The sequence below is a fragment of the Sphaeramia orbicularis genome, chromosome 4 (assembly GCF_902148855.1).
Source record: "Sphaeramia orbicularis chromosome 4, fSphaOr1.1, whole genome shotgun sequence".
In the NCBI taxonomy this organism is placed as follows: Eukaryota; Metazoa; Chordata; class Actinopteri; order Kurtiformes; family Apogonidae; genus Sphaeramia; species Sphaeramia orbicularis.
The window spans coordinates 55,741,373-55,754,836 of NC_043960.1; the positions used below are offsets into that span (position 1 = coordinate 55,741,373).

The 13,464-nt window shown below is 37.0% G+C and overlaps 1 protein-coding gene across 3 annotated transcripts in view; it reads left to right on the forward strand.

Annotated features, from left to right (window-relative positions):
- Positions 1-13,464, forward strand: part of LOC115418511 (xyloside xylosyltransferase 1-like) — a 49,140-nt gene that overhangs the window by 14,126 nt on the left and 21,550 nt on the right. For all 3 annotated transcript variants that reach the window (XM_030133010.1, XM_030133011.1, XM_030133012.1), the window contains exon 4: positions 11,238-11,370. In XM_030133010.1, the coding sequence (XP_029988870.1) occupies positions 11,238-11,370 (133 nt within the window). The remainder of the gene's footprint in view (positions 1-11,237; positions 11,371-13,464) is intronic.

Here is a 13,464-nt window from a genome sequence, read left to right on the forward strand (position 1 = left end):
TTTTTGGGCCTTTATATAGGCCCTCAAAACCAATCCTCAAATTGTGCAGATACCCACTGAGTATTACTCAATATGTATTTGGTCCACTTTTGCAAAGAGACCAACCCATGTGCAATGAACCGTGACAACATGACAACTCATCATTATCTCAACTACCCCAGCACTAAGTCATCAATAAATCTACAATGAATAATTACAACCCCCTATATAATAATAATATGCATACATTTCTACCTCAAAGTTTCTATTGACTGTCAGTGTAGTTGTATATGATATATTATTTGGCCAATAAACTGTCTTAAAATAGCTGGGATAGGTTCCAGCACCCCCCAACAACCCTAGTGAGGATAAATGGGTTCAGAAGATGACTGGCTGACTTAAAATGGTGGTAAGATTTCCCAAAACCCAAGAGACAAGACATCTTCAAATGTCTTGTTTGGTCAACTACCTGAAGATGTTCAGTTTGTGTCACAGAGGGGGAAAGACACCAGAGAAGTGACAGTTAAAAAGCTGCAAAGAATTTATGCCCCTTTTTAAAGTCAAACAAAACTGGTTGTCACTCATCTAAACAGTTGTTAATTAATTAGTGAGAAAACTAATTGTTTGATTGCTGCGACTCTGATCCAAATGTATTCAGCCGTCCGTTCATGGCGGTTGTTTGCAGTGACATGTCCATCTGTCCATGTGACTGGGTGTCGGCTCTAGAGCTGTGTGTCGGCTGATGTCCCTCTGTTCCTGAAATGCTTATCGATCAGCCACATACTGAGCCACCCGTCTGCTCTGTGTGTCTAAGTGGTCACACATTCTATTTAAAGGATGCTTTTTATCTGTAAAGGCCACAATACGAGAAAGACAGGCTGTTGCACAAACCTATGTCACATCATCCTTCTGGTGGCCGAACTGAACCGGAAACATCACATCTGATTCAATGAGAAACTAGCATCAGCTGGAGGTGGGAGGGAACATCCTCCAAGTTGTGAAGTGGGTGTTGTGATTTCAGCAAGTTTACTTTGGTTGTCAAGACAGCGAAAAGTGGAAGAAGAAATTGTTACTACGTGGGATTCAGTGTTGAAACGGCTACATGTGGTTTTATGAAAGCGTTGTATTTGAATTACAAGTGCAGGGTTTATAGTAGTCATCAAATAATCATCAAATGTCAAAATGTTTGCCATCGATTGTCAACTATAAAATATCTCAAGATTTGAGTTGGGCCTTGGGAGGGTCATTAAATGTGTACGGGCTAAAATTTGCTCAGAGGTCTTATTTCTGTCTTTGTGCATAAGAAATCAATAGAAGTGAATCCCCAAAGGAACTTTGTGTTGGTAAATGCAAGTTATGCAAATTTTACAGGATTTCAGTTCTGTTCAACATGTTGATGCTCATATGAACTATGTTTTCAGCTCAAAAATGTCCAGTTTCATCGCAATTAATGCTATATTTTCATGTCACAAATGGCCAAATTATGTTTTAACTGAATTTACCTGAAAAACAAATATTCTGTTCTTTTAGATTCCCCAATTTTTCTTACCAGATTCTATCCTACATATCACGTTTTATTTTTACAGTTTGCAATATGGAGTATGGTGCTGGTCCATCCTGCTTATGTTACGCCAATACATACATGAAGAATGTCACACGTCACTTTTTAAATCAACAGTTTTCTAATAATAAGCATTTTTATAAAGAAATAACAATTCTATACTGTTATTTACTCTTTAGTATGATGATAAACGATACAATAAGTAATTATGATCCTAGTTTTTGCACAGTGATCATTAGTGTAAACGGTGACATGGCTGCCGAGCATCAGTATGATGGGATCCACAACAACCATGTCACATCCGTCCACTGACACATTTTGTGTTTTTTTAAGCTGTTATTGTTTTAGATCCACAATACTAACATTTATGTATAAGAGGACGATTGGCAATAGTAAGTATATAAGTTTATTACTAATAAAGTACTGGTGCTGACCAGATCATCATGGGTAATGTCATGTCCATCCACTATCACATCTGTCCACCGGTTATTTACGCTCTTTCTAATGCTATTTTAAGAATTCTATTCTAATTTATTTTCTTCTGTTCTGTGTTATTATTTTATATTCTATGCTATATTCTGTTCTATACTGAATTTATTAATTTCAGTGCCCCCGCCCCCGCCAGGTGTAAACAAATTTAACTAAATGTGGTTTTGCTACAAAGGGCAATATTCCAGTTTTCAAAAAAAAGTTGATATATGACCTTATTTAAATTAGTATTTTGTGTATATGAAGCATTTATTACACTTCATTCCAGTTCACTGAAAGATTATTCAATTTAAATACACATGCATTTCTCAAATGTCACATCCGTCCACCAGCAAAAGTTTTCACATACATGTGCTATTCAAAATCCAATGTTTCTGAAAATATAGCTTCCACTGTCAAATAATGTCAGTAGTCTGTGCACAAATGTATTAGCATTATTTCAACACAGTTCTATGCATTTCTTACAACTTTTTTTTTTTTTTTTGACAAAAATGGCCACTCATTTGACCCCCTAAGTAAATTTTAGCATATGTTTGACCTTAATTGCAACTTCTGTAGAAAATGTTGCAGAATAAATAATGGAATCTATTTTTGCATCCTTTGGTCACATAATGAAATTGCACAATGGAAACATGTTACTAATGATGAGCTTCCTCAGGAGTGTGCCACTTCTGTTAGTGTGGATATTGTTCCACATGTTTACGTCCCTCCAGAGGTCTGAACATGTCAGGACTGGAGTCTTGCACCGTCATTTTCCACCTGAACTAGGAGGGGTGCTACTGATGTGTGAATTGCTGAGCATAAGTGAGAAACATGTGTTGCCAGGAAGGGAAAGTCACAAAATTCCAGAAACAGATTCATCATAGCTGTAGTATTTAAACTTGTTTATGCTTGTTCATGTTCTTAGTAAATTATAGCAAATAAAAACTGGGAGTCAGTTACAATCCTGCGATACGTAGTCACATCCACAAATGCTGATTCACATTTTACTGGATCCATTGTCAACTTCTCTGGGCTTTTTTAGGAGGAGTTGAAAGTTAAAAAAAAAAAAAAAAGCTCTTCAACTGGCATTTGTGTTTGTGACTGAATATTGTAGAGCTTGACAAAGGTTCTCCACAGTATTTCTCACCTATGTGGATATATCAGCTCTAGATGAATGATGGTTCTTGATGTGAGATGCAGTGTGATCTGAGGTCATGATGTTCACCTTAGGCTTGAGCCCTTGACCTTTAACCACTGAAATACAAGCAGATTCCTTCAGTCTTGTCATTATGTTCTGCATCATAGAGGCCAAAATACCCAAATCCCTTCTCATCTTTCTTTGAAGAGTGTTGTTTAAAGACATTTATGTACGTTTCTCACACATTTGTTGTTAAAGTAGTGGCCCTTGTCCCGTCTTTGCTCTAAATGATTTGACCTTTCCTGGATGCTGCCTTTGTACCTGTTCACGTCACATGTTTCGTACCACATTCTTCACTATTTTAACCCTTAGTGGTCCAAGGTCACAGCCCAAGGACTGAATCACATGATATTTTCAACCTAACCCTAAACCAGAGAAAATGCCCATGTAAAGATATGCGTTTGTGTCAAATATTTGAGTACAGTTTAAATTTATTACAATTTTAATTTTATGTACCTAATATTTGGAACCAATATTCACTTTTAAAGTCTTTGAAAAGGTTCATTAAGCATCTGTGTGTTATTTATGCAATAAATTATATAAATTTTTCAAATCGGATTTTATATTTTTTGTGTCTTTTTTTGTCCTTTTGTGTTGATATAGTCGGGTAAAGTGAAAAAATAATAGGCAGATGAGAGATGAAGTTGTGCTGGAAAAATAAGATACCAAACATGGGTATAATAAACATTTCTTTATATAGTATATAAAGGCAAAATCAAAAGTACTCAAAAACGGCCAAAATAGGCTCAGACCTTCAGGGTTAACTCAGTCGTAGACCTAAATGGATAAACTTATGGACCTTGTGCTGCCATTGAACTATAATGTATTTTTTTTAACTGCTTTGATTTAATAAATTCACCAATATAATCCTGTGATTTTCAACACTTCTGCCACCTCAGGATGTTTGTCTGTTCCTAAAATTAGAACTGAACAGGGGAAAAAGGCCTTCAGGTTTGTGGCACTATTCACCTGGAACGAACTACAAAAAACCTGAAACTTAAAGATCTGGTTTCGGTGGACACTTTTAAGAGGATGTTGTATGACTTAGAGAGAGAGAGACATTGGCTGCAGATGTTTTGCCTGACACACTTTATCATCCCGTGGGCAGTTTTTTGCAAAGTTGACTTTGGAAGGTTTGACTCGAGTATGTGTGGTGACCCAAGACAGTGTAACAATCCAAGACCCTCTTGATCAGGACCACCAACATGGCTCTCATTATTTGTCACATTACATGTTTTGAAAACTTGTTTTTGTTTTATGTATGAAAGTTTGTGTCTGTAACTGTTGAATGTACTGCTGCCTGTCTTGGCCAGGATACTCTTGGAAAAGAGATTTTTAATCTCAATTAGGTTTTCCTGGTTAAATAAAGGTAAAAAAAAAAAAACAAAAAAAAAAAACCCTACAACTGCCACAGGAGGGAAACTGTAATAATGGTTTTGGGGAAAAAAAATATTTTGGATCAAATATAAAAAGGACTTTTGATTTACAATATTTAAAGAAGTGTTGAGTTTGTATTAAAACCACAATGCTGTCATTTTAAAAATGCAAATCAGAGCAGATCAGAATGAGGCATCATATTAAAGATGATCAGTTCTACTTGTTAAACAAAGGGAACTATAAATAAAACCCTGACTCCACAAGGCACCTTAAAGTAAAGGCTTGGTACCTTTTTAAAACACATACTATCCATATAACAAACCAAAGTCAGTACCATCCAAATCCAATCCCAGATCCACCAGAGCGGTCCCTGTATGTGATGGTGATCATCTCTGGGATAACATCTAATCTGTTTCTGCTTTTATTGTCCATTTGATGGTGAATAACAACCCCACACTCATAAATCATTTGTGTAATATACATGTTGTGCTTTCCTAAATGCAGTAGAGGCATTTTTCTTGGCATGGTGTTGGAAGGTTTATGAGAGAATGCGTTATACGAAATAAAAGCCTTTAATATCCTTGGAGGAGGCCTGTGGGTATGTGTAGAGGAACCGTCCAAGGCTGGATTAGACATTGTAGGGCATATTTCCCATGTTTCCTGGCCAGGGAAAGCCTCCTCTGTGATATGAATGTTTATAGCTGGATCCAAAGCAGAGGAAAAAGAATTAATTACAGTTGTTTGTTATGTTTATGGCATATTTGTCATGTAAGTCATATTTGTCTGATAATAATTAGAATGAATCATAGAGAAGCTAATTCCATGTTTCCTGGACATAAATGGTTTATGGATATAAATGGTTGTAGAACATTAAATTTTTTATTCCACCAAGGATGTTATGTAGTTACTCCTGTAGTCACTACTATTTGTCTGTCCATCTGTTGCACAGTTATGCAAAAACTACTCCACTGATTTTAGAAAACAGCTTACAGTCCAAAATGGCACAGGTGTAGATCAGCTATGAACTAATGAGGCCTTGGAACAGTTGGCTTTGTTCAATGGCAATCACAAAGAATCAAAGGTATTAGTGGAGCTTTTTGACAAATGTGTTCACTTCAGAAAAGCAGAAAAGTATGCGTTGCAGTGGAATCACATGTTTTTAATATGTTATATATTAAAATTAAGAAATACATACATTTCAGAATTCAAAGTCTTTGCAGTAGGACTGACTCAGTAGGAAATGTTTAGTGTCCTGAATGACTGTAGAAGATTGAATCATGTTGTTCTGAGGGCAAACCGTGTATTGTACAGATGAGAACGACATTTTGATAAAATATGTAGTTTTGAGAAAATGAAGACAAGTGTCAGAAAATGTGTCGCCGCAACTGTGAAAAACTATTGGAAAAAAAGAAAAAAAAAAGGAATTGAGAAACTAGTTTTTATTCAGGTCCATTTAGTGATCATGCTGCACCATCATTAACCCCTTCTGTCATTAAACACATGAATGTTTACATGCATGGGAACATAATTAGAGTGAAAATGAAATTCCGCACATCTCCACTTTGTTTAAGGGGTTAAAAGGGAGGGAGGGTATTTCCCAGTAAATGAGACAAGCAGGAAACAATGACCCCCACACATTGGCTTTAAGTGCCCCCATAAAGACCAGTATTAGAGGTTTAATGAGATTGACCCAGTTCTCCTCCTGGAAAAATGTGATGTTAGATAATGTCAGTGTTGTTTGTTGCTGAGTTGAGGTTGGGTCAAACAGGATAGTTCTGATCCATCCACAGCCTCGGGCTTCTGCTAAGCCATCTAATGACATGATGCCTCCTATAAATGGACAACACCCACACTATGGCCTGTGATCAGTGTAAAAATAGACAGATTTGAACCCTGATTATTTCCTAATGGTTTTGTTCAGCAGCTCTAGTTTCAAATTTTGACCAGTTTACACTAAGGCTGAGTCCCAGTTCACCCCTTGGCCCCTCCCCCTTACCCCTACCCCTCTGTTTTGCACGTATACGTGAAGGGGTATGGGTGTCCCAATTCTTGATTAGTCAGAGGGGAGGGGCTAAGGGGGGGGGGCTGTTTGACCCTTGAAACAGAAATTTTCCAGGACCACACTACAAACGGAGTGAACTGATCTGCCTTGGCGAAGGTCTGCGCTCTCTAAGTGCTTTTCCAGTTTATTTATTGATTTATTCATTTTTAACCTCCTAAGACCCAGGAAATGTCAGCAAAGTACAAGCTTTTTAGTTTTTTATTAAATAAGTGCCTACATTGGAAACATCATGGTGCAACAGTTTTTTCAGATGCAGTTTTTAAATTTTTATGGAATGTTCTTTGTGGTGGACAGTTTTCTTTTTTTTTTTTTTTTTTGTATAAAGTTGTGAAACGTTTGTCTACAAATGTGGACAGTGGGTCTTAGGAGGTTAATATTTACCATGCCAGGGTCGATGCCAGGGTAGATGCCAAGCCAAAGCTACAGGTGATACATTTAGAAAAATAAAAAAATTACCTGATCCTCTCAGATGGACATACATTTTTATCTTAATCTTTGGCTCGATGCGAGTGTTCTTCTTTAATTTCTAAACTTTTTGCTATTATGAAACATCATTTTAGATGTTTATAGTATAATGCAATGTACATCATTGTGATAAAAAGTTAAAAAAAAAATTAATCCTTAGTATATGGATTCCTGTGGGTATGTATTTGACCCCAGCGATAAGGTGCTGTGCTGGAAAAGTTTGAAAATGAGCCTTAAAAGGTCTTGAAAAGTACGTTAATTTGACCTTGAAAAGTGTGTATGAATCCTGTGTGTAGAAACTTACAAGTGCCACAAGAAGGTAAAGATAATAATAGGCCTGGAAAGAAATGAATGTTTCTTATCAAATATGTAGGGATGCACCGATTTCGATACCAGTATCGGGTATTGGCTCCACTCGTATTCATACTCGTAAAAGTAATCTGATACAAATGCACCAATACCACTTACGGCCGTGTGACATTCCCAGTTCAGTGCAGCAGGTACGAGGAGGAGGAATAATGTGTGTGGAGTGTGAAGAGTGTGGAGATTTAATGAAATAAATGTTGGTGATAAAAGTAATGCTGACTGCAAGTAACGTTACAGACACAGACGGATATGGACGCAGCGTTCTGTCCTTCCTCTGCGTACATTCCATCCGTTTTCCAGGTGCTGGCGGATGCGTACCCAGACAGAGAGGGGTATGGAGCGGTGCAGACCGCCGCCAGCGGAAGTGAGAGCGAAACTTATCTCTCATTTCTCTTTTCTCTTCCTGCTGAAGCTAAGCTTTTAAACCTTACCAGCAAAAACGCTGCAACATTAGTATCACATTAGTGTTACCTCTGTCGTCTCCATGTTTGTTATTACTGACTTTCTTCTTCTTCTCATAAAACTTTCCTCTTCTTCGTGGTGTTTGTCCAATATGATTAATTCAGAGCGGCGCCCCCTGGTGGATTAATTGAGAAACGCTCATTCCAACACATTAAATGTCAGCAGCAGCACTTTGTTCCAGTCAGACTAATGACAACGACAATAAAGCACATTTGCAAAAGGAACTAAGAACTGGAATGGGGTTAGTAAGGACTCGTATCGGTACTCTGTATCAGCAAGTACTCAAATGTAAGTACTCATACTTGGTCTGGAAAAAAGTGGTATCGGTGCATCCCTACAAATATGAAAGGACTTTTAATTTGCAACATTTAAAGAAGTGTTAAATTTGGATTAAAAACAATTCTGTGAAAGTGGTGAGAGGAGTGGCAGGTAATGTACAAATGCTGACACAGTTGGTGTAGGTGGAGGGGATTCAGCCTGGAAGAAAATGAAATGTAGGGAGAGGTATCAGTGGGAGGAGTTTCTGTGGTAGAACTGGAGGTGTCGGTGGAGGAACACACAATGTTCAACCTTTTCACAAAGGGTCGTCTGAGCACTGACGTAAATGCAGGGCACAGAAAGGCTCCGTTTCTCAGAGGAAATGAAAGATAGCAGAGCAGACTATGGACAAGTCACATGTTTAGTTGCCATAGCACTGACTCCCACTCCACAACAGGGTGTTTGTGCTTAAGTCGGAACAAGAGATGCACGTTTTCTCAGTGATTGATAGGCTGTTGTGTGTTTTTTTTAATTTTTTTATTTATATCAGTCATCAAGAGAGAGACTGCACACTGTTTTAACATGTGACTAAACAAAGTTTTTTTAAACCCCTATTTGTCCACTGGTTGAGCCTCTGGAACATTTGATGTTATGTCTATGACCTCCTTCCATCAGTGAACAGTGATGAGTGTGAGGACCAGGAACAACACCAGTGATGGGCGATTCACAAATGAATAGTTCAAAAGAATCAATTCATTTAAATTAACAAGTTGAATCAATTCACGAATGCAACTGAATTGATTCAGCAGCACTTTGCTAATATTTTGTTCATTATCACATAAACTAGTCAGAATCACTCAATTAGTCGGAGGTGGAAGTGCTGTGTGACACAGGTCGTCTCCACGGCGACACCTCTGATTGTATCGGAAGATGAGGAAGCTAGAAAACTTTTTGATTTGCAAAAGATTTAGAGGTGCAAAACCTTTGGACTTAGAAACAAAACTTTTAAAATGATAAAATATTTTGGAAGTTTCAGATCTGAAATGAAACCAAATGAGAACGCAATCGATTTTGTTAAGCTGAAAAATTTTTAAACCTTCATTTTTGTTTTCAAATCTTGATTTGTTAGTTTCAAAACTATATTTTTTGTTTGCCTTTTTTCCCTTTACTTGCATAATGAAGAAACAAAATTATCTTCATAGTTTAGTTTGTGTTCTCTTTTAAAACTATAAAGCCTTTACCTGCTGGTCAGACTTTTAGTTTAGTTGTAAATATATGGACCTGTTTTATTGATCTGAAACAGTTGGATAATGTTCTTCAGCACTTCTGTCATGTTCAACCTCTGACAGAAAACAAGTAAATCAGATTTAAATCAAAAAACAACCTTCTGATGTTTTCACAACTAACTTATGAGGAACAGAAAATTTAAGCTTGACAAGCTCAGTGATTTGATTTACATCGTGATACATCTTGATATCATCTGATATAAAAAAATATATATATATGTCAGGGTAGAGACTGCGATCTGGTAGGATCGGCGATTCTACCAGTAGAGACTCCGATCGTAGTCTCTACCAGTACAAACTCCGATCAGAGTCTCTACTGGTAGAAACTCCGATCCGAACCCTAACCCTAACCCTAACCCTTCTACTGGCAGGATCGGAGTTTCTACCAGTAGAGACTCTGATCGGAGTTTCTACTGGTAGAGACTACGATCGGAGTCTCTACTGGTAGAATCGCCGATCCTACCAGATTGCAGTCTCTACCCTTACATATATATATATATATATATATATATATATATATATATCGTGATACGATTTTTTTCCATATCACCCAGCCCTTGGTTCAGGTGACTTTTTAGTATCTCATCGTCCTGCTTGGAACTTAAGTGAAGGTGGTACTAAAAATACTACCTGATAGTACCCGCCATCCCATAATTGAAACTCCAACACTGTCCTGAGTGGACTTGAGCTGATGGTGTCAGTGGAGCAGCTGCTTTTAAGGGGGTGGGTTTCTACGTCTATACTGCATCCAGCCACCAGGGGGAGTCAGACATGTTTTGGCTTTGCTCATTGGGATCTGTCACCAAACCCACAACCTCACTGTGTTGAAACAGTGTAAGACCCTTTTCCTGTTATCCTGGCACTAGTTAAGCCCCTTTGGTCCAAAAAACAGCGCTCACCACTCTGTACATAATTTACAGAGCCCCTCTGTGTTGCCATAGCACATGAAGGTATTGTGATATGTAGCTTCCGTGTTTGGACAGAACAAAATGGGTCGGTCTATTTTGCTGAGTTTTCTCATTACGTCACTTTGTGCACTAGAAACCGTGGATGATATTGTTTTGAATTCCATTTGGATTTGTTGCGATACCAAGAATGTTGGTTCCTTTTTTCCCTAAACTATAGTAGGATGTTTGTGTGTGTTCTGACCTTTTTTTGAGCAGATTTTTGTGTTTAGATTTTCATCTTGTTCTGTCATTTACATTGTTTTCATTTGTTGTAATTTGTATGTCATTTTTATTTCTTTACGTCTTGATGTAATTTTCTTCTTGCATATTTCTTATGCATAATTACATGATTTTCTTCTTGTTGCATCTTTGACGTTTTCTTCTTCCTGCCTCTTTTACGTAGTTTTCAATTTGTCATTTATTTAAAGCTACGTCCTCTATGACTTTTGCAACTGAGGTGTTTCTTTTGGATTTGATGTGTAGTTACTTTATAAGTTGGCATTTATAAACTTCCAGAAAACACCCTTTTTCTATTTTAATGAAGAAAATTAATTCATATATCATGTTACATACATATATATGTGTGTGTGTGTGTGTGTGTGTAAGAAACAAACAAGAGATTGGTTGTTTTGAACCGTTCTTAATTGCTATAACATGATAATTATCATTATTGCTGTGTGTAATTACATCACCATAATGCTGCTTTTTTTTATACTTTGTTTTATTGTAATAGGTTGAGAGATGTTTTAAATGTGCCTGACATATTGAATAAATATATATTTTTAACAGAGCATTTGTCTTTCAGGTCTGACCCACATCGTGCAGCTGGATCTGGACCTTAAATACAGGACCAACATCAGAGACCTCTTCCAAGAATTTGACAGATTTCCTCCTGGGGCAGTAATAGGTATCACAAGGGAGATGCAGCCGGTCTACAGGTGGGTAATACTGGACCACACTGGTGCTTTATTAGACAGTACGAACAAAACCACAATGCACAGGAAACTGAATCATCATCGCATTAACATTTGGCAAGAGATAGACATCTTAACTATGGGATTATTTGTTCCCAGTGTGATGCCAGCAGTTAGGTTTGAATCTGTGGGAATTGGATGTGTTTGGATGTGTTTGGATGTGTCTGCTGCTTTTACATGAATTTAACATAGATGTGATTTGTTGTTGGTTGTTTCTGTGGTTATGATAATCCTTTCTGTTTGCCGTCTTTCTCTCCATTGAAGTTTACTCCCATGTGGTTTTAAACAGTGTTGGGGAAGTTACTTTGGAAGCGCAGCTTGTAACAAGGTTATCGTTAATGAAAACTAATGAAATGACAAAAACTAGAATTGAAAAAACATTGTAGTTAACTGAATATAATAATATATTATACTAATATATATATAATATTGGAAATGGGCCCCCCCACCCCTGATCACCACCAAAATTTAATCATTTCTTCCTTATCCCATTTCCAACAAACCCTGAAAATTTCATCAAAATCTGTCCATAACTTTTTGAGTTATGTTGCACACTAACGGACAGACAGACAGACAGACAGACAGACAGACCCTGGCAAAAACATAACCTCCTTGGCGGAGGTAATTACCTACCCAAAAATGTAAGTTTGGTGTAGATAATTGTAATTTAATTTTTTTGACCAGACATGAACCTTCCCTTGGCTTCATCCAGGTAACCAACTTTAGTCTGGTTTGACCTCTTTCAGCGTCTGCACAGTCAGTTCCTGTCTAATTTCAGCCTGTTGTTATACTTCTATTTACTCCACTTAGCTTTATGTGCTTGCATCACGTGTTTAACTCCAACTGAAATCACCTTAATTCACTTATTTTCCTGTGTTGTCAGACAGTTGAACAAATGCTACATGGCAGTTTACTAGCAGAATATTCACGACTACATATTAAACAGCAGCCACTTTTAAACCATGATCAACATATTTATTTTATAACCATCGACTAATAAAATAGGGTATGGTAATTGGCCTACGCCTCCACCAGGTTTTATCAAATCAGGGCAGTACTATTTGTGTAATCTTTTTGAAAAACAGACAAACGGCAACAAAAACATAACCTCCTTGATGGATATAATTAACCAGCCACAAACAATCTAGAACTAGAACATGGCAGCATCAGGCTGGGGCTGCAAAATTCATGATAGCAGCCGTTATTCCGCAGTTGCAAGATTGTGCAACGCTGTCATTATGATGTTTTCATGAATAAGCTATTTTAAGTCCTTCATTTCATGCTCCATAAATAATGTAGTAATTGGCAGGATCTGAGCAGAGGCGACTCCTGCCTGTTCACTTTGACCAGACCCAGCCAAAGTGAACATCAGTGTCTTAAATTAAAGTTTCTCCTATCATTTCTCAAATAGGCTCATTTTTTTTTTAGCTTAAGAACTCTATTTTATGGAACTGTTTACAAAATTTCAGTATCAGCACGTGTAGAAAAAAGATAGAATCAATATGAATTGAAACCTAAAAAGGATTCATATGTAAATGCACTATTAACTTTAATAATAATATTTGTTCTTGTATCAGTGATATTTTCAATCTGTGAATCTATTGAACTAATTCTTCAACAGTACATGAATATACAAAGGTTCTGTCCAATCCAATTATTAGTCCAATATTGTCTTCTATTATCTGTATATGAATGAATGAATGAATGTTTTTATTATTGTGTCTTGCATACAGACATGCCCAGCCCTTCCATGGGCTTAGAAGACACCATAAATGCAAACCAAAGATCAAATACCAGACAATAGGCACGATAGATAAACAAAACAAAGTACTGACCTATTTAAACAAACACATCTGCTGCTTTTTCCAGGCTTTACAAACAAATAATGCTAATTTAAATACATTTGAACTAAACAACCATTTCATCTTGTCATCATCAGTGCTCCAGAACATAACAGGATTTCGGATAAACATGTCATCAAACAAAGAGGCTCTCAGTTCATCATATGGAGGACAATACAAAAGAAAATGTATATATCACTTCAGGTGTAATAAGTCT